General features: G+C 48.4%; 1 protein-coding gene across 2 annotated transcripts; it reads left to right on the forward strand.

The window, feature by feature from the left end:
* The first annotated feature begins 17,240 nt into the window (after positions 1–17,240).
* On the forward strand, positions 17,241–19,988 carry SP5 (Sp5 transcription factor). 2 transcript variants are annotated; one of them, XM_036858132.1, is made up of 2 exons: positions 17,241–17,568; positions 18,268–19,988. In XM_036858132.1, exons 1-2 carry the CDS (start codon positions 17,518–17,520, stop codon positions 19,414–19,416), a joined length of 1,200 nt encoding a protein of 399 aa, XP_036714027.1. In that variant the 5' UTR covers positions 17,241–17,517; the 3' UTR covers positions 19,417–19,988. The 2 variants fall into 2 exon arrangements, with proteins under 2 accessions (XP_036714027.1, XP_036714028.1); XM_036858133.1 differs by lacking the exon at positions 17,241–17,568 and adding an exon at positions 17,633–18,072.
* Positions 19,989–21,398: the final 1,410 nt, after the last annotated feature.

The following is a 21,398-nucleotide window of genomic DNA, read 5'->3' on the forward strand; positions in this document are numbered from 1 at the left end:
TCCTGCCTTAAGACTTTCCTCGCTTTCTGGAGGCCCCAGCTCCCAGGTAGTTTCAAGGCCTTGTCTATTTAATCTTTTACCACGACCTCATAGGAAGGGTCGCTGAGTCCCAGATGGCCAACACTGATTTACCAGGTGACAGACTGTCTCTGGGACAGATATCATACAGAAAGGTGCCAAGCCTGTTTTCACCACCCAGCAACCCAGCGGACGTTAACCTTTTCCAAGGGGTTACTAAATTGGTATTGATTAAGTGCAGGTCAAGAAATCAAGCACTTTATATTTGGCAGCTGGCAGCTCAGGTTTCCACTGGAAGTCTCCAAAACCTCCAAAGAGTTTCAGATCAAGAAAGGAAATAGATATGGGGCGTCTGAAGTTCCCTGGTTTCCCTGGGACCCCTAGTGAGATAGGAGCCACGTGTGCTCCCACGTTAACACAGTGGCCACCCACAGAGCCTTCTAAGCAGCTGCAGGAGTAAGCCCTGGAATGCATTTTCTGGTAGCTGCATCTGGGTAAGTGGCAGACTTCCTGGCTGCCTCTTTTTCTTTTTTATAGCCTCTTGGCTGTCTGTGCGCAGAGATGTTCTGGCAGCTGGGGACCGGCTGTGGGGCGGATTTGGGGTCGGAGTCCTGATGAGTGGCTTTGTTCTCTTAAACACTATTGTCATCCAACTCACCTATTACTGTGAATAATTTGCTAATTTTGGCCATGAAAACAAGTTCTTAGACAATCTCCAGTAATGTGTCTTTTTATGTCGATCAGGGGTGTATTTTCCTGCCTTCTCTTTGTTTGATATGGAAATGAGCCTAGTAGCTTTCTAGCCAGCCAGGAGTTGGTGCATGGGAGAGAAAGAAAATTGTGTCCACCATAAAGGTGGCGGCTTCTGTTCTCTTCTGCAAGTCTTTGAAGAATTAGTTCTTGGAAAACAAAGACTCTCAAAATAAATGAACATCCAATTAGAGTTCCCAGGGTGTGCATGAATGCATTGTGGGTATCTAGGAAACATAGATATTATGGAACACGTGTTGCCTGATCCGCTCTCTATGAATCACCTGGGACAGAGCTTCCTTGTGAAAGGAATTAACTGGGTTGAAAAAGTAAAATCTTCATAAATCCTGTGAACCTCTGGGTCCATAGTCATTGTTCTGGTCAAGGCCGATCTACCTCCGAATGCCCAGGCCCACGACAACTGCAGGCAACTGAGGCCGAGTACAGGCAGAGATGCACAGATCTCCCCACTCCTGGCTTCCCCTTCCTTCACTCTCCTGCATTAATACCCACCTTTTTAGCAATCCCAGAAACCCACCTGTTCTGCTCACTCTCTGGCCCCAAACAAGGAAGTTTCTGATAAAATCACTTACACTGGTTGAGGGGATTGGTTTAGGGGGCAGAGTGTCAGTCAACTTACCCTAACTAAGCATTTTCAGTTTAAGAGGCTGTAAGCCTTTGTCCTATGTTCAGGTATTTGAAGCATCCATGCACAGGTGGCTATGGGGAAAATAGACGACTCCATGATTTTTCACTAAACTTAGCTGATTGGAGGCGGTGGGCCTGAAGTCAATGTGGTTTGGCTGCTCTGGGGCAGAGAGATTTGCAGGTTGGATTCCCTAGCCTATTCTAAAGCCTGGGTCTTAGACCATCACTGAGTTCCCATCTGGCTCTTCTCCTTCCCTCCCCTCTCCCTCTTTTCCCTCTCCCCCCACTCCTCCCTTCCCCCCCAGTTCACTGCCCTCTCCCCATGTCAGTCTTCCTGCTCCTACTCCTCTCCCATCCCCTCCTCGGACCCTAATGTCTTCCCCTGACTCTGCCCCACGTTCCCAGGTGCACACCTTGTTTTCCAGCACAACTGATGCTATTTTCCCTTCTACCTAATGCTATTTTAAACCCCATAACCCTTCTTTTAGAATGTACTGAAATGCAGCCCCTCATCCCCTACGGTAGAAAAAGTACTGGGGCTGAAAGTCCTGAGAGCCTGAGTTCTGGCCCAGACTCCTACACGAAACTGCTGGGTGACCTTGCATGAGTCACTTAACTTCTCTGGGCCTCAGCTTCCACATCAGTAAAATAATAGATTGGATTTCAAGGCCTATCTCTAAAAGTTTATGATCCTATCTACCTTCAGGTACAAGATTTCTTTTTTTTGTTTTTTTAAAGTGTCATTGCTTCAGATTAAAAAAGGAAAGAAATCTGACACATGCAACAACCTGGATGAAACTTGAGGATATTATGTCACAAAACGACAAATATTGTTTGATTCCACTTATATAAGATAACTAGAGTAGGCAAACTCATAGAAAGAGAAAGTAGTATGATGGTTGCCAAGGGCTGGGGAAATGGGGAGTTGTTGTTTAATAGGTATAGAGTTTTAGTTTTGCAAGATTAAAACGTTCTGAAGATTGGTTGCACAACAATGTGAATCTACTTAACACCACTGAACTGTATACTTTAAATGATTAAGATGGTCAGTTTTAGTTATGCATTTTTTGCCCAATTTAAGCTTATTTTAAAACTCTCACATTTAACATATCCAAAAAAATAAGTGTCATTACTATGTGTTGGAAACAAGACAGAAAGAAAAGCAGAAGCAAAAAATAAAAATAAAAAATTGTCCCTTATTACACAGGAGAAGAAAATGAGGCCCAGAATGGTCAAGAGCTTTGCCCAGGGTCACTCAGCTATGCCCGTGTGCATGCACAGAGGGCTGGACTTCTTACTATCTTGTAATCACAATAAGAAGGTTAAAGAACTTCATGTTTCCCTGTACTGCTTTTAGAAGAAAATGATGTTAACTCTTCATGTTATGCCAAGAGAGCAGAGTAATATATATTTTTGTCAATTGTTAATTAGGTTTATGGAGAACAAACTACGCAGGTATTGCATATAGTTCTTCCTTTCAGACTTAAATTGAAGGCATCGTATTCTTTAGTTGTTGATGATTGAAGAGTAATACCACCATTAGGGCAAATGATGTGGAAAGTTATTAAAACCCTGCCCTGGCGCTAGGATGGGAGTCCAGGCACCATCCTGATCCAGAAGGACAAAGCTGCCCTCCCCTCAGCAGGCACATGGGAGTGGGGGAGGACTCCCTCCCTGCCCTGGGCCACACTGAGATGCCTGAGGCCCAAAGGCATCTCCCTGAAGTGCTGCGTAATAGTGCTAAGACCTGAGGGCACCTTTGTAAACTATCAAGAAAAATTAACGCTTTCTGCGTCTTAAAAACCCATCCTACCTAGGCAAGCATAAAGTATTGTCGTTATGGGTGAAGTCATAATTATTCTAAAGGGACAGCTACGTTAGGAGAGTGGCCCAAAGGTACTCAACAGGCAGCTATGTGCTAATTTTCATCATCTATTCCAGAAACAGGTAAATAAATTCCCATTTATTACTGTCGGATAAAAGTAAAGTTATTGAGTAACTGAAAAACTGCTTCTGGTACAGAGTCCAGGTTTTATTGTTAAAACTGAATGTTTAAATTAAGTAAATATTAACCTCAAAAATGCCCCAGGTTTAATAGGAGTTTCACTCTGTGATAATGAGTGAAGGGAGATAACGATCAACACTTACTAACGTGAACCTATATAACATCGTCAAAGCTTCTCTCTTACGGGGCTTGTGGAAGGCTGTGTTCCTGAACGCACTGAATCTACCACATCCCTAATAACCAGGCTTTATTATATGAGTGAAAATTTAAATGATTAACCTTAAAATGTCTCTCTCTCCCCCCTCTTCCACACACACACACACACAATGAAGTAGTCCTATTACCTGGTATATGATTTTAGAGTTTAGTTTTATGTGCCTTATTTGTATGAATTTAATAACTTGGGGACTGGTAAAAACCTCTTCTTAAACCGAATAGAATTTCATCCGTCTGGTAATTGGCTGGTACCATGTCCTCCTTTGTCAGAGAAAACTGTGTGAAGGAAATTCTTCCTTGTTCGATGGGATGTAGAATTGGCATGTAGGCTAAGATGTCATGAGGACTGAGCAAAAACTGGCATCCTTTGAGACAAAACACACACACACATTCCAAAATAATTAAATCCCTAGAATGGTTAGCTGCTGGAGAGAAATAAAGAAGGCTACACCTAGATGCCCCTCCCAAGAGACCCTCCTCCCAAATCATTTGTGATTTGAAAAACAGTTCTCCTGGGAGATTACATATTGTCAAAGACATATGATTTGTTGTTTGCTGAATATTTTACTAGAAAAGGTCCTAAGAGGTCATTTAAATCCAAACCTCTTAGTACAGATAAGTTCATTGCTGCTTCCTGGCAACTCAAGAAATGTTTGAGCCCACCTATCATATACAGAACAATGCTCTAGAAGAGTAGAAAGCCAAGAAACATCTGTAATTTTATGGTATTGGATTATATGACCTTCAAAATGTCATTCAGATCAAAATTGCTAAAATTTCAGATTAAGGTTCTGTGGGAAAGGAGAGATTAATTGGAAAAGGTAAGGCTAAGAAGGCTTCTTAGAGTGGTGCTGTTCAGTAGGATGTGGCTGCTGAGCACTGAAATGCGGCTAGTAAGACCGAGGAACGGAATTTTCACTTTAATCAATTTAACCTTACATGTAAATAGCCACAGGTGGCTATTGGCTACCATGTTGGACAGCATAGTCTTAGGGGATGTGAGATTTGAGCTGGCTTAAGAAGGATAGGTAGGAGGTTTTTTTTTTGTTTTTTGTTTTAGTTTTAAATGATGTTTAATTTTATTTATTTATTTATTTATTCTTGGCTGTGTTGGGCCTTCGTTTCTGTGCGAGGGCTTTCTCTAGTTGCGGCAAGCGGGGGCCGCTCTTCATCGCGGTGCGCGGGCCTCTCACTATCACGGCCTCTCTTGTTGCGGAGCACAGGCTCCAGACGCGCAGGCTCAGTAGTTGTGGCTCACGGGCCTAGCTGCTCCGCGGCATGTGGGATCCTCCCAGACCAGGGCTCGAACCCGTGTCCCCTGCACTGGCAGGCAGACTCTCAACCACTGCGCCACCAGGGAAGCCCTAGGTAGGAGTTTGATACATATAGTAAGTGAAAATTCCAAGCAGAGGGCAATGCCTGTGAAAGTTTGTCAAGGTAAAAAAGCTTCAGGCATGGCCAGGTAAGACCGGAACGAAAGGTGGTAGTGAAAGTGGAATCTAAGGTAGGAAGATTAAGAACTATGTGGCACCTTGAATGCAAACCCGGAAAACATACAATTAATTCCATATTCAGTGGGGAGACATTTCAGTTTTTTGAGCAAGGTAAAAATATGAGCTGCTCGGTGTTTTAGCAAGGTAATCATTAGACAATGTGCAATATGGATTTGAGGGCTGTTTACCTATTGCTGTATAACAAACCACCCTACACTTAGTGGAGTAAAACCACAGCCATTTCATTGTACTTATGGATTTTCTGGGTCAAGAATTTGGACAGAGCACAGAAAAGATGGCTCATCTCTGCACCATGATGTCTGGCACCTTGGCCAGGATGACTGAAACATCTGGGGGCTGGAATCACCCCCAGGCTTCTTCACTTACATGTTGGCTCTTGGGCTGGGGTGACCCAAAGGCTTCCTTCAGCTGGGACTGTTGACCAGAGCACCTCTAGGTACTCTCATGTAGCTTGGGCTTCTCATGCTGGGTTCCAAGAGGGAATGTTCCAAGGGGGAGCATCTGGAAAGCAAGCACTCCAAGAAGTCCAGGTGAAAGCCACTTGACCTTTATTGACCTAGCCTTGGAAGTCACTTCTGCTGCCTCCTATTGGTTATAAGCGAGTCACTAAGGCCAGTCAGGTTGTGGGATGAGAGATATTGTTGGGATCATATCTGGAAAATATAGTCTGCCTAAAGGCCATGAAAAGGGAGTTGAAAGATAATGAAGGCTTCAACCAGGAAAATGGAAGTGGGAAAAGAAAGAAGTAAGAATTGGATGACAGCATGGAAATGCAACTAGAGTAATGGAAGTGGAGAGTAAAGAAGGAGGAAGCTCAGTTGAGTTTGGACATGAACCAATTTAAAAATCACCAACCAGAAATCTTGGGAAGATGAGTTGGTTTGAAAAGTGGGGAGAGGAGCTGTTTCCTGGGGATATATTTATTTTGGAGATCTGGCGGGAAATTCTTGAGGATATATCAAGAATGGCAGTTAATAATTCAGGGCTGGAGTTCTAGAGAAAGGTCCAAGTTAAAGCTGAAGACGGATTTGGGAGCCATGAGATTAGGAAATGGTCAAGGGAGTGCACATGGTAGGAACTCAATAAATATTGGTTGAATGACATAACTCCACTGTAGCTGGGACCAGAGTGACTGGACCAAAATTAGTGCTTATAATGAGATGAAAGAGAATATCAATCCCTGGGCAATTCCCTAAAGGAGAAGTGAGAACCTGGGAATGTAGGCTAGGAATTAAAGTGAAGCAACCTCATAATCAGCAAATGTAGCAACTATTTGGATTGGTTCACTTAGTAGCTACTCCAATCTCTTTCTAGGCCAGAAAGTTAAAAAAAAAAAAAAATCTATATTTTCCAGACTCTCTTGCAGCTAGGGTTCCAGATCTATGATTTAGATTATTCCAATCAGATGCAGCATACCAAATTTGGAAGACAGAAGTAAACAATTGTGAGGCAGGAACTGTGTTTCTGCTGTCTCTACCAGTAAGCAGAGTTTTGGTACATTTGTTTTTTCTATGACAGTTGTAACAGAGGTCCTAATGTCACAGCCCTACATACACAGTTGTCAAGAGACAAGGTACAGACCACAGTAGAGGTGGCATAATTCTGAAACTGGGCAGGTGTTACTGTGGCTTCCCAGTAGGCAGGCAGCTTTCTAATTCCACAGCCTTCTGATCCTGGCAGAGGCAGTGGTTTCCTTGTCCACCCGAATAGCTCAGCTGAGACTTTGTTTTTTCAGCCCTCCTGTCAATCTGTAAGACACTGGCTACCTTGGAATAAGTCCCTTTATGCCTAAACTAGGTCCAGTGAATTCTACTCACTTAACTGAGCCCTGACCGTACAGTAAGCAAGAAACAAGTATGGATCCTGCTGTAGGTCTTAGAGTCTTGTGTGGCAGCCGCCTAGGTGAATCTTAGAAAAATCATAAATGAGAAAGATTTCAGGGAGCAGCTATGAAAAGGCAAAAGCAAGAGAAGAGAGCAAATGGAGAGGAGGATCAGTGAGGGTCCCCAAAGGGAACATCTAGGTCTGAGTGATTCTGCAGGGGAAGGTCCAGGGTAAAGAGAACAGTTCCTACTTGAAACCAAATCATGATCCTAGAACCCACATAAAAGGGTGTTGTTTCTCAAGACCAAAACGCCCATGGGTGAGCTGACCTTTTAAACAGAACTGGGGACATTCAGAGACCTGATGTTTGTGTTAGTGTGTCCCCAGCTGGACCCCTAAAGATATCGGACTAATTCTTATATCCTTAAAATTGGAGACCTAAACCTTCCAAGGTAAATAGCTGATTCTGTGTGCCCCCTGGTGGCTTGGGATGAGGGTGAGGGGGAGAGAAGAGTACTCTAGCCATAAAAGAAAAGGTCATAGATCCATACTGTCCTCCTTGAGGTCAACCTGTCTTTCTGCTTGGGTAAAACAGAGAGCAGACGTCTCATGTAGGTCTGACATTTTAACCATGAGGCAAATAACAAACAACCTGTAATGTGGCCAATAAATTACCCAGGCTTCTTGTTTAGTACCATCACTGCAGACCCACAGACACATATATTGTTTTTCTAATAATAGGAAGACTTGCATTCGCTCAGGGTGGCACTCTATCCTGAGAGTTAAAAGGTTGCCCTCTGGAGTAACATTACCTGGATCCAATTCCAGCAACAGGATCTTGGGCAAATAACTTAACCCCTCTGTGCCACAATTCCCCCATCCATAAAACAGGGTTGTGAGAGATTTGGTGAGAGCTTATATTGCTGTGATGGGCAGTAGCAGTGTGACCCACAGGACACAGTCACATAAGCACACTGTGAGTGAAAGTGCCTGGTGCACAGACAGGGCACACGCCGTGGCCACCCAGAGACCACTACCAGCACACCAGAGAGATCGTCGTGCAAACCCACCACCTCATCAGCACTCCTTTTTCCAGCCTCTGGGCCACACACCCCCTCCATCCAGGGGGACTGGACTGAGAGGGTTAAAAATGGAGGGTCCAGAGTTTATTTGCATTTCTTGATATGCAGACAGAATCTCTATTAGACCTGCATCCAAAGTAATTTTCCTATATATTAATGTGTGTTTTCATTTTATGGCTATTTCCAGATCACATTTCCAGAAATTTATGTGTAAAATTATTGTGTAGCTTAAAGATTTATCACTTTCTTTTAAGGGAAAAAATACTCCCACAAATGAGTAACAGGTCATGGAAAATCTTTCAATAGTCCTGTTTTCTATCGGCACTGGAGAAATAACGTATGCACGACTCAGTTCTTCCACTGTGTTGTGTGATCTCAGGAAGCCTCTCACATCTTTGGGCCTCAGTCCTTTCATCTGCCCTCAGTATCCTCCCCGTGGTCCTGTGACCCAACTGTGGCTCCCCTGCAAGCTTTCTTGTCCTCAGGACTGGATTCCAGGCTATCCAAGGGCAGGGTACATCTTCTTTATCTCCGGGACCCCCTACTGTGCCTGAGCTCAGCTGCACACACATCCTCTGTACTCAGTGCAGACTGGGTTCCCTGTGCCGAGGAATAAAGATGGGAGACGAGCTGCAGAATGAGCTTAAGCTTCTGCAAGCTCCTGCCACGACCTCAGTCCTTACACTTCTCTGTGCCTTTATTTCTTCTGGCATCAAGGGATCCTTGTCACAAATCAAAACACGGGGTCATTTTAAAACATGAATATTAATGGATAAACTAAAATAGGAAAAGATATCCTTAAGAAAGGAAGTTTGGAAGCCAGCTAAGCTCACCACTACACCACCACCACCACTAAGAAAGGAAGCTTGGTACTACCTTTTCTAGGATATGTCTTTTGTAAGGGGGCCTTGTCTGTACCTAAAGATCACTCATATCCATGGTAGTGCTGTTGAAAGCAATTTTTTTGCCTACAACCCAAAGAAAGCAATTTTATATGCCCCCCTCAAAAAGCATGTTTATGTGGGCACCTCCCTCCCATGGGAGGCAGGTGACACCCCAAGGCTTCTCCCCTTGCCCCACATGACAGCCCCCAGAGCAGGACATTTGCACTGCCCCTCTCCTTACCAGACAGGAAGGTAAGGAGAGGGGCTGCATTCTTGTCTGAGGAAATCCAAATGCCAGTAGAGTGGAATACAAGGCAGGGCTTAAGTGTGTGAGGCCTGAATGCAATCAAGTAAAACACATAGGACAAGCCCTGGCACAAGTAGGTATAAGCATCGCCTGATCTGTAACCCATTTCCAGCTGCACTTTTAATGTGGGACACCCCCCACCACCACCACCTTCACTCTCAGCAATGACTTTACCTTGTACTTTTTTTTTAATTGAAGATTTACAATATTGTGTTAGTTTCAGGTGTACAGCAGTTATACATACATATATATTTATTCTTTTTCAGATTCTTTTTTTTTAATTAATTAATTTATTTATTTTTGGCTGTGTTGGGTCTTCGTTTCTGTGTGAGGGCTTTCTCTCGTTGTGGCGAGTGGGGGCCACTCTTCATCGCGGTGCGCGGGCCTCTCACTGTCGCGGCCTCTCTTGTTGCGGAGCACAGGCTCCAGACGCGCAGGCTCAGTAGTTGTGGCTCACGGGCCTAGTTGCTCCGTGGCATGTGGGATCTTCTCAGACCAGGGCTCGAACCCATGTCCCCTGCATTGGCAGGCAGATTCTCAACCACTGCGCCACCAGGGAAGCCCCCCAGATTCTTTTCCGTTATAGGTTATTACAAGATGTGAATGTAGTTCCTTGTGCTATATACTAGGTCCTTGTTGTTTATCTATTTTATATACAGTAATGTGTATCTGTTAATCCCAACTCCTAATTTATCCCTCCCTGCCCCCTTTCCCCTTTGGTAACTATAACTTTGTTTTCTGTGCCTGTGAGTCTGTTTCTGTTTTGTAAATAAGTTCATTTGTATCATTTTTTTTTAGATTCCACATATAAGTGATATATGATATTTGTCTTTTTCTGTCTGCCTTAGTATGATAATCTCTAGGTCCAGCCATGTTGCTACATACCTTGTACTTTTAAATGAATAAATAAGGAGCTTCCCCCTTGAGTTTCATTTGGCATGCCCCACCATCAGAAGTTCCCTCCTGCATTTACACTTGCTTGCCTCTCTCTGCAGTTCATCAAAGGAAGGCCTCACACCTCCACTGCAAACACCCAGTCTCTAGGCTCCCCACCTAAAACCGCCCCCTCTTTCTAACATTTCCTTTTAACCACATCCTAAAACACACACGTGAGGCTTTTGCCTTGACCCTGCTATCTGATCCAGCTGCTGCTCAGACTAATCCGCTTCCTGGCCTCACCTCAGTTCTGAGAGTGGATTCTCAAAGCTTCCTCCCAAATCAGACCAACTCTCTGTTTCGTCCTACCCTTTCTCTAGCCCTTCACCCCACCTCTGATGCCCTTGGTCATGTCCAGTGTTCTTACTCATCTCCCACCTCTACATTTTTTTGTTTTCTCTGGCCTTTCTTGACTCCTTATCCTTTGGCTGCTTTGATGGTTCCTCTCCCTCTGTTCATCTTCTAATCGGGGTTTCCTCGCAAACTCTGCCGTAGCTTTTCTCTACCTGCTTGACCTCCACTCACTTCAGTGAGCTCACTTATTCCACCGTTACTACTTCCCCAAAATTCACAAGTCCTTATCTCTAGCCCTATCACTCGCTTGCACTGCCCACTCCCAACACTTCCGGCTTTCTGCAAGCATTTCCCCATGAATATCCAGCCTACATCTTAGACTCAATTCAGCCCAAAACTGAATTCAGGACTTCCACTTAACTCCAATCTGTCTTTTTTCTTTAATCTCCCACTTTGTCAGCAATTGAACCATTCTTGCTGCCTCACAGGCTAAAACTTTGAGTTCCTTTTGATTTTTTAACAGCTTTATTGAAATATAATCAGGTATCACACTATTCATCCATTTAAAGTGCACAATTCAATGGTTTTTAGTATAGTCACAGAATTGTACAACCATCACCACAATAAATCTTAGAATATTTTACCCCCACCAAAGTCACAAAACAATCATTTCCTATTCTTCCCTCTACACAGGGCCTGGTAACCACTGATTTACTTTCTGTCTCTGGATTTGCCTATTCTAGACATTTCATATAAATGGAAACATACTACATGTAATCTTTTGTGACTGGATTCTTCCACTTAGTATAATGTCTTCAGAGTTCATCCATTTCGTAACAGGTATCAGTATTTAAGACATTTTTACAGCTGAATAATATTCTGTTGTATAAATGTAACACATTTTGTGTATCTATTTATCAGTTGATGGACATTTGGGTTGCTTCTACCTTTTGGTTATTGCGAATAATGCTGCTATGACATGCGTACAAGTTTTTGTGTGGACATATGTTTTCAATTATCTTTGATCTATATTTAGGAGTAGAATTATAACTATGTGGTTAACATTTTGAGAACTGCCAAATTGTATTTCAAAGTGGCTGCACCATTTTACATTCCTACCAGCAGTTCATGAGAGTTTCAGTTTTATCACGCCTTGCCAAAACTTACTATCTTTTTCATCATAGCCATCCTCGTAGGTGTAAACCAGGGCCTCATTTGGTTTTTATTTGTATTTCAGTGATGGCTAATGATGTTGAGCATCTTTTCATGTGCTTATTTGCCTTTTGCATATCTACTTTGGAGAAATGTCTATTCAAATCCTTTGCCTTTTTTAAAAAATTGGGTTAAAATTGTTGAGTTGCAAGAGTTCTTTATACATTATGGATACAAGTTTCTTATTAGATATATAATCTCCAAATATTTTCTCCCATTCTGTGGGGTTTTTCACTTTTTTGATGGTATCCTTTGAAGCACAGAGTTTTAAATTTTTATGAAGTCCAATTAATCTACTTTTTCTTTTGCCACTTGTGCTTTCGGTATATCTAAGAAGGCATTACCTAACCCAAGGTCATAAGGCCTTACTCCTATGTTTTCTTCTATGAGTTTTATAGTTTAACTCTTGTATTTAGATCTATGATCCATTTAGAGTTAATTTTTATGTACGTTGTAAGGAAAATGTCTGACATCATTCTCTTACATGTGGATATCCAGTTGTCCCAGCACCATTTGTCAAGAGAGGGATCTTTTTAATTTTTCCCTTTGTTTTATCTCTTATTCCAACCTGTTAATCAAGTTTTGTTCTTTTTCCCTTTAAAATGTCTGTCACTGTTCTACCACACCAGTTCCCAGATTAGGCCTTTACCATCTCACACAGAGATATCTGCATCCATGTCTATCCTTCCCAGCCCTCAGCAAGCCAACCTTCCTAAACAAGGAAATTTAAGAAATGAATTGAATTTATGTAATTCACCTGCTCAGGAGCCTAAAGTCCTACTATTGAATACATATAGCATCAGGGCCAAAGTCTTCTCTCTGATTCTCTAATACGGCCCCACCCAGTTTATACTAGCAAATCAAAGATGCAAAATTTCATCTTCCATGGTTATTCAGCTCCTCCCTGAAGGGGAGTTCTCTTTCCTTGCTGTACTTTCCCCTCCCTTCTATGAACCCAATTAAAATTCCATAGGTCCTTAAAGGCTCCTTCAAACCCCAGCTCCCTGATAAACCTCCCTTAACTACCCCAGCCCTTGCCAGTGCTCTCCTCTGTGTCCCGACTGCGTTTGTGTGTTCTGTAGCACCAATCACTATGCAGGTAACACTGGTACACACAATTCTACGCTACCACCCAACACCAATAAGCATCTATTGAACAGCTACTGAAGTTCACAGCACTGAACAGGCATGACACATGTATGTGAACATTGTTTCCTTCTGCCGTCAAGTGGGGGAGTCTAATTGGATGAGATAAAGTATCCCTCCTAGATTTAGAATTCCACTTCTTCCTCCATTACATACTGATCCAAATTTGAAGAGTAAGCTTAAAGTTAACTCAAGGTTTCTAGTTGAAACTTTCCAAAGCCAAGCCAGTGTTTTTCAAAGATTCCCAGCATTGTAATTCCTTGCTACTAAATGCTCTCGGCTGTAATAACGATCCCGGCCCTGTTTCAGGCGCAAGCATTAGGGCATCTGTGATTTGGTTTGCAGTTTAAACTGTGAGATGGCTCCAAACCCTCACAGTTAAGAGTGTGTCCGATTGCAACACCCCCTCCCTACCCACCACTATTTAAAAAAAAAAAAACAACTTTCAAATTGAAGAGGCAAAGTGTGATCTCTTCCCTGTTGAGAGCTGAAAACAATAGCAGCTTTCTGCTCTAGCATAACTTCAAAAGGCTGCCGAGTGACTGCTCTAAGAATACGTGGTTGTAGATGACCGAAGAAACGCACCGGCCTCCTCCTGCGACTCTGCTCTACTAGCACGAAGGAAATTCTGCCCCCTCCCCTCCCAGCACCTTTAATAAAACAACGACTGGTACTGTATTAACTAGGCGGATGCGCGATCTTGGAAGGTTAAGGCTTGGGCAGACAAGGGGCGAGACTGGGCGGTCAAGCAACACCCTGCTGTAAAGAGCCGGTGAATTAAGAATTTGTTGAAATGACCTAAATAATGTACAGATTTTTAAAAAATCAACTGAAAATGGGAGACCGGTTGGATTGACCCCAGGGGCAGGAGTCCCCGGTTGCTGCAAGAAAATGCCTGAGGCGCGGTACCAGGCTCGGCGCGAAGTTGCAACCCCAGAGCTCTCAGTAAACACTTTTTTTTTTCCTGGAGTAGATTCCGGAGCGCGCACACCAGGTCAGTCCATCACGCTAATGCCTGTGCGGGTTCACCTACCCGCCTCTCCTCGCAGGTAGCACCTGGTCAGCACTTGCCCGCCCGCGACGAAACCGCGAGGCCAATTTCGCAGCCTCGGAACCCTGCTGCTTGGAGAGCTACTAGGAGAACTGCTCCGCTGCGCCAGCAGCCGCCGGGAGGCTGGTATTCCTCCTCCCCGCCCCCCCTCGCCGTGGTTAAAGTTTGCTCCCCATTCGCCGCTTCCCACCCCCGCCCCCTGCCTCCGCCCTCGAGCTGGAGGACCACAGAGGAGTTCCTGGGTCCTCGGTGCACAAACACACCCACCAACAAAAGAAAGCCCATTAAATCTTCCCTCCTGCGAACTCGCGCCCCAGCGGATACCTCTTTGAACTGACCCCGCCCCCGAAGCCCCCGCAGCCCCCGCGCCGTCTGGGGCTCGCCCGGCCCTCCTGGGCTCACTCCCTCCTCCCGGCTGCGCACTTTTGCAGCGCGCTTGGTCTTTGATGTCTCTTTACATTATGGCAGAGCAGCCACACGCTCTTCCCGGGCGCAGGGCTTTGTGTAACGGAACTGACATTTGGCCTTAATACCTGTATCTCTTGGTGATTGCAACAAATTTCTAAAATAAATATTGTACTTTGATCTCCCGGCATTGCATTTTTAATGGACGCTCCGAACATTACTTCATTAAGAATAAGTTTTTCAGGAGCCCCGAGTGCAAAGGGAGAGAGGCTAAACAGCACTTTGTGAAAGTCTCTCTCCAGAGTTCAGCTTGCGCCTGGGAGGGCTGGAATCCCGGCGGGTGTTCACAAATGGAGGAGAGGCCCAGAGCCAGGACTTCAAACAGTCAAGGGAGGGCCTACCGTGCACCCGCACAATCCTAAATACTTTGAATGTATTTACCTCTTTTAAGCCTACAAGGACTCTACGAGGTGAGCATTGCTATAACCCCCATTTTACAAATTGGGAAACTGAGGCACAAAGTGGTTGAGTAAGTTGCTGGCCCAGGTCATCAACTAGAAAGTGGCATCTAGAAATCGGCCTTCAGATTCTCAGAGTTGGAGCTCTTAACACCAACCCACTACTCTCTCCCTGCTGGCCATTGATGGTGGCTTATTGGCTAACGGGGCATCTTGGAGAAAAAGTTCTCTTCTATAACAACTATGGAGATGTGAATTGGCTTCTCTTGCCTTTTTGTTAAAATAGTGAACAGATTCGGCAAACGAGAATGCCTTCTAGCCTGCTTGGCCCAGCCCGGCCCGCAGTCACCGATAGTGGAGGTCGAAGAGCCCAAAGGAGTCCGAGAGGAAACTCACTAAGGGACCAGGCCCGCTTCGACAGTGCCGACAGGTGCCTGCGTGTGTGTGCACCATGGGACTCCCTGGCCTCTGACTTGCAGGCGGGAAAGGGCTCCTTCCCCTCCCAGGCTTCGCGGGTAATCGATTTTCTGGACGCGGGCCTCCGGAGCAAAACACCAAGTCTTTCCTAGCTCCCAGAGCACTCGGACCTCCTCTTCAGGAGCCAGACCGCGTCGGCCGAGCTGTGCAGTCACTGCTCACCGTTCCTGGGTGACACCTTGTTGCAGAGAAGAGGGGCGTGCAAGGTCGGGGCTTGCGAAGTGCTCAAGCATAGTATTTGGGCTGCATTCGGCCCATTCGTCTTCAGCAAGATGTTTCTATTTTGCTGGCGGGCCCTGGGTGTGGGGAAGTGGCCTGGTGGCATAGTGTCCTGACCCCTAATGGGAGTGCAGAGGGCACCAATACACAGCCCAGACTCCGACTCAGAAGCCTGTTGGTGTTGGGGTAACCGCTGGCGCCGCACGGCGAGTTGGACCACCTGATCCGACCTATCCACGTCAGTCCCGGCTGCTGTGCGGTACTCGGGAGGACCATACGCAGGAAGCCTGGGCGCGAGTTGGCTCAGAGGATCCCTGCCCGGTCGGCCGCGTCGCAGAGAGGAGGCGGTGTACCCGGAGGCCGCAAGTGGAGCGGGGTTGGCCAAGCCCAGGAGGCCCACTCTGCTGCGCCGTTCCACGGAGCGTGGCCGCCGGCGGGAGGCCTCAGAGGCCATTCCCGGCCCCTAATGCCTTCAGCGCGGTGAGGACACCGAGGCGCCCCTCCTGCTCTCCCGGGTGAGGAGATCTGGGTGTCCGTACCGCCCCTGCAGGACGCGCCTTGCGCCGTGGGCCGGAGGAAGGCAGGTGGCCTGCCGTCCCTCCTGGGCCAGGCATGGCTGGCAGCGAGGGTTTGGGGAGACCACACTCTGGAGAGCGTTTTCCTGACCCCAGCGAAGCACGGCCCGCGCCTGAAGAAATTTCTTTTCTTTACAAAGGTGCTGGGAACAACAGTTTTTATTGACTTTTCTTTCCGGTTAGAGAGCCACCCTCGTACTATCTGTGGTTTGCTCAACAAGAACAGCTACGGGCTTCCTCCACCGCGCCTTACTTTTTTCGGTTAGTTCCCTGTAGGTGTGTGCGGCTTGCAGGAGTGCGCACTTGCCTGGCCGGGCTTGGCGCCGGGGTGGGGATTTCTAGCATCTCTGTGGGTTTCAGTGGAGCTTAATAGCGGTCAGCTGCCTGCTCCGAGAGAGAAGAGCAAGACACCAAACATTTCCCCCTCGGGTTGCTCTGGGTGTCCCGCCAAGCTTAGCTTTGGGGGTAAGCGTGGCCCGGGTGTTTTTCTCAGGCTCACTATTTGCAAAGTTGTGGCCCGAGAACTTCCAGGTCGCCAGCAGGAACGTCGCAAGAGAGGCGGGCGGCCCTGGAGCGTGCGCGCCACCCACCGCCGCCCTGGGCGGCCGCCCGGCCCCGCCCCGGGTCCCAGGGCTGCTCACCGCTCCGCGGCGGCTGGGCTGGGGGAGGAACGAGGAGCACGAGGCGGGAGGGGCGCGGGGCGTCCCACGTTCAGCCCCGGGAATTCCCTCGGGTCCAAGGTGTGCTCGGGTTGACGACGTGCTCGGGCCGGTGCCTGTGCTGTCCGGGTGCCGGGTGTGTAAGTACGGGGGGTGGAAAGAAGAGAATTACCCTCATCTTCGTCTCCAAGTCCCGCGCCTGGAAGCCGAAGGCAGATTTCTCTGGAGATAGCAAAGATACTTTGTCACTTTGGGCGCTGCCTTGGCGCAAATCTTTAATTGCAAGGGAGCGGGTGGTGGGGGAGAGGGGGATAGAGTGTCTCAAGCAACCCAAGCGCGGGTCTCCAGGCGGCAAGGCCCCCTTTGATCAGGAAAATCCAATTATTTGTGTATATACATTTCCCACATAGTGATTACTTCATTAATTGTCCCGCCTTTATCTCCTCCCTTCCCATCCCCCCTAATAATCAGTTCTTTTATCCAGACCAACAAACACACCATAGGAGCTTTGTGGATTCAAAGGATTTGCTTTCGCTTCTGAAAGAGCCGCTATTCTTTGATGATTGGGTAGCGGCAAACTTCAAAGCCATAAATCTTCCCTCTGACTGGCTGGCGGCCCAGCAAAGTCCTTATCAAATTCTTGGAGGTGAGCCTGAAGCGCTCAGACCGCTCGCGGGGCGAGCGAGCGGGTTGCGGCGAGGGGCGCGGGCGGGGAGGGCCCCGGCGCGCAGAGAGGGCGCCCGGGAGGGACGCTAAGGCGGCCCTTCGTCCTCGCCTTCGGGTCTCCATGCCTCAGCAGCGCCCTGCTCCTCAGCCAACGGCCCGCAAGCCATAGCCATGGCCGCCGTGGCCGTCCTCCGGAACGACTCGCTGCAGGCCTTCCTCCAGGTCAGGGCTGGGCTCGGAGGGGGCGAGGGAAAGGTGGGAGGGGTCATGTCTGGATCTTTCCTGATATTCTGTGCACCCTGAATTTCAAAGGGAATCCCGCTCGGTGGATGCCAATGGAGTGAGACCTAGGGGTGCCCACACCAACTTCACACTGAACCCTGGTGTCAAGACTGTGGCCTTTGTGGGAGGGACGCGCGTATCCGGGGGTTGTTCGGAGGTGCGCGTCTGGCTGAGGACGGGTCCCAGCTCACCCCGCTGCGCCCTCCTGGGGCGGGCGGAGGAGGAGCGCGAGAGTAGCGTGGAAATGAGAGCTTAAAAGATGGGAGGGAAGGCGGATGGGCAGCCGGGCTGTGGGTGTTTCCAGACCCTTTCTGGCCGCGGAGCCTGGAGTGGCCCGTCGGATCTCTCTCTCCTCCCACTTTGTTCCTGCCTTCCTCTGAGGCTAGATGGCGTCTCTTTGCACCAAGTAGTTTCACAGGAAGCGCTCCCGCGCTCCGCGTCCAGGTAGCGCAAGCACCAAAAGTTTCCCGGGACTGGTGGGTGCGTGCGTGGTGTGCGGTGGCGGGGGAGGGACACCCGGGACGGGGGAGGGGCGGCGGTATAATAGCCGGCGTGGGTGTGGCGGGCCGGCCCGGAGACGGCGCTTGGAGCGCTAACCTTTTGTCTCTTCTCCGCCCTCCCCTGCCGCCGCCTATGCAGGACCGCACCCCCAGCGCCTCCCCGGACCTGGGCAAGCATTCGCCCCTGGCGCTGCTAGCCGCCACCTGTAGCCGGATCGGCCAGCCGGGCGCTACGGCGCCCCCGGACTTCCTGCAGGTGTCCTACGACCCCGCGCTGGGCTCGCCCTCCAGGCTCTTTCACCCGTGGACCGCCGACATGCCGGCGCACTCGCCCGGCGCGCTGCCATCCCCGCACCCCAGCCTGGGGCTGACGCCGCAGAAAACGCACCTGCAGCCGTCCTTCGGGGCGGCGCATGAGCTGCCGCTTACACCCCCTGCAGACCCCTCGTACCCCTACGAGTTCTCACCGGTGAAGATGCTGCCCTCGAGCATGGCGGCGCTGCCCGCCAGCTGCGCGCCCGCCTACGTGCCCTACGCGGCCCAGGCCGCGCTGCCGCCCGGCTACTCCAACTTGCTGCCGCCGCCCCCGCCGCCTCCGCCGCCCACGTGCCGCCAGCTGTCCCCCAACTCGGCCCCCGACGACCTCCCGTGGTGGAGTATCCCGCAGGCCGGCACCGGTCCGGGAACCTCGGGGGTTCCGGGGGGCAGCCTCTCCGGCGCCTGTGCGGGGGGGCCCCACGCGCCCCGCTTCCCGGCCTCAGCGGCCGCCGCTGCCGCCGCCGCCGCCGCCGCCGCGCTGCAGCGGGGCCTGGTGTTGGGCCCGTCGGACTTCGCGCAATACCAGAGCCAGATCGCTGCGCTGCTGCAAACCAAGGCCCCCCTGGCGGCCACGGCCAGGAGGTGCCGTCGCTGCCGCTGCCCCAACTGCCAGGCGGCGGGCGGCGCCCCGGAGGCAGAGCCGGGCAAGAAGAAGCAGCACGTGTGCCACGTGCCGGGCTGCGGCAAGGTGTACGGCAAGACGTCGCACCTGAAGGCGCACCTGCGCTGGCACACGGGCGAACGGCCCTTCGTGTGCAACTGGCTCTTCTGCGGCAAGAGCTTCACGCGCTCGGACGAGCTGCAGCGGCACCTGCGGACTCACACGGGCGAGAAGCGCTTCGCCTGTCCCGAGTGCGGCAAGCGCTTCATGCGCAGCGACCACCTCGCCAAGCACGTCAAGACGCACCAGAATAAGAAGCTCAAAGTTGCTGAGGCCGGAGTCAAGCGGGAGGACCCGCGGGACCTGTAAGCCCACCCGGGGGCGACTCGATGCCTCTCCCGCCTCGGGCTCCCTACCCAGCACCTCTTCGGAGAGGTTCCGGGGGCCTATGGGCCGCCGGCCGAGAGGAGACCCAACAGAGGCACTTAACTTGCCCCTTCCTGCTTGCCCGCCTCCCAAAAGTGACGCCAGGCCGCCAGCTCCCTGGCCGGCCTGCGGACAGGGACCGTGTGCCCAGGAAGAGCAAGGGAGGTAGGGTTGAGAGCTCTGCGTCACGAAAGAGCAGTTTCAGGCTCTGAACCATTCCCACCATCTGGGAGACCTACAATTTGGGGGAACTACCCTGGGCTGACCTTTGTATATAGGAAACGCTGCTGAAATCAAAGCGGAAGAACCTTGAGAGATTTGAAATAGTGCTGGGTTTTTTGCTAGGACTGGGCCGGGCTTTGTACAGGTTATTTAATAGCTTTCTTAAAGAATAATTATAATAATTATAACATTAATTAAAATGTTACTTTTGTCCTCAGCTCCATGCAGAGCTACAGCATGAAATGTCTCTGTAAAGCAATCAGCAGTTGCAGCCTGAAAATAAATACGTTAACTCCGGGGTCACCTCGGGAAGACCCCGCTGAGCCGGTCTCATTTGATCTTTTCTCCTTCCGGGAGGCTTTACAAAGCTGTCAGGTTTCACCGGGAATTTGAAGGCTCCTGTAGGCTGCCTCTGTCGGAGGCTTCTTTGGTTTGGAAGGTTCTGGGCAAGTGTGTCAGGTGCAAAGATGCAGAAAGTAGGAGGGCAGGGTCAGTTTTGTGGTAAAGAGATTAGGGCAAGATGTTCCAATCCCACCTTGAGTTTCTCACGCGGCCTTAGGACTTGACCAGAGACTGTCGGGCTTCTCTTAAAAGTTGATACCTGCTGCACATACAATACACGATCTTTTTATCTGGTGAATTGCCTGTGGCTTTCCATTTGTTGGTACTCTCAGAGGTCACAGGCGAGCTGCGCTTCCTCCTGGCAGCCGGCTACGCTGCTGTCTGCAAGGGTACTACTAACTCGAGAATCTGTTCATAGATGAGATTTTGGAGAGTTACAGAGAAACTAGGGGCCCTTGTTCAGCTTGGTCTTTGCTTGGGAAAGAAGCGGCTCTCCTGTATTTCAGCCCCGTCATGGTACACAACCTTGTCTTGCTTGTTTTCTTCTTAATCCTTTTGCTGTGGCAATCTTACCAGTCTTGTTTCACAATAGCCTCTTAGGGATTTCTGCCTAGGCCTGGAAGTTTAGTTCCATTTTGTGTCTTGGGACTTTATTTTTTCAATCACTGCGGTAGACTAAGATTTTCTCAGGGAGGAGCCAGGAATACTCATATCTAGGTTTCTCACCTGTCTCTAAAATGTGAAGTTTTAAATGTGAAGTTTACAAGTGTTTATTCAACTCAGCTGACTCCTGGATGTTTTCTAATATGTGAGTTTTTAACCTGAAACCAAAACCTTAGTCTTCTGATTTAGAACTAGCAAAGAAAAGAAATTGTTCTCAATTTTGTTACTATGTTAAACTGGCTGGCATCATTAATGCCAAATTTCAATGGAACTGAATAATTTTTTCATGGTAGTAGAAGTGTATATAAATTGATAGGATTTCACAGTTTACACACTGCTGTTACCTTGCCTTTCGTTTGAAGTCAAACTGAAGGGTAAGTTCTTAAAAACCAGGAGGGTTGTGCTTGAGACTTACTGTATTAAGTAAAACTCAACCAGCAACATAGTTGAGATGAAAATTACTTTTATACTCCTAAGAAATAGCATTTTTACTTTGTAACTTGGGACAAGGTGGTAACTATTAAAATCACTGTGGGACTATGCCTTAGAACCTGTTACTCTCATTAGAGATTTTGGAACTATTTAATGACAAAATGGAATGTGAGTCTTTAGGGTTCTTTACCTGGAAAGGGCAGTTTGGGCTGGCTAAATTCTCAAGGCTGTGACAGTTTTGCAAGCAATAGTAATAAGAAAGTTGC

The sequence above is a fragment of the Balaenoptera musculus genome, chromosome 7, assembly GCF_009873245.2.
Source record: "Balaenoptera musculus isolate JJ_BM4_2016_0621 chromosome 7, mBalMus1.pri.v3, whole genome shotgun sequence".
Classification (NCBI taxonomy): domain Eukaryota; kingdom Metazoa; phylum Chordata; class Mammalia; order Artiodactyla; family Balaenopteridae; genus Balaenoptera; species Balaenoptera musculus.

Excerpts from the sequence above, each read along its gene's own strand:
- SP5 (XM_036858132.1), top strand. The coding sequence starts at position 17,518 with ATGGCCGCCGTGGCCGTCCTCCGGAACGACTCGCTGCAGGCCTTCCTC. Across the intron at positions 17,569-18,267 it reads CGCTGCAGGCCTTCCTCCAG|GACCGCACCCCCAGCGCCTC; the intron begins GTCAGGGCTGGG and ends CCGCCTATGCAG.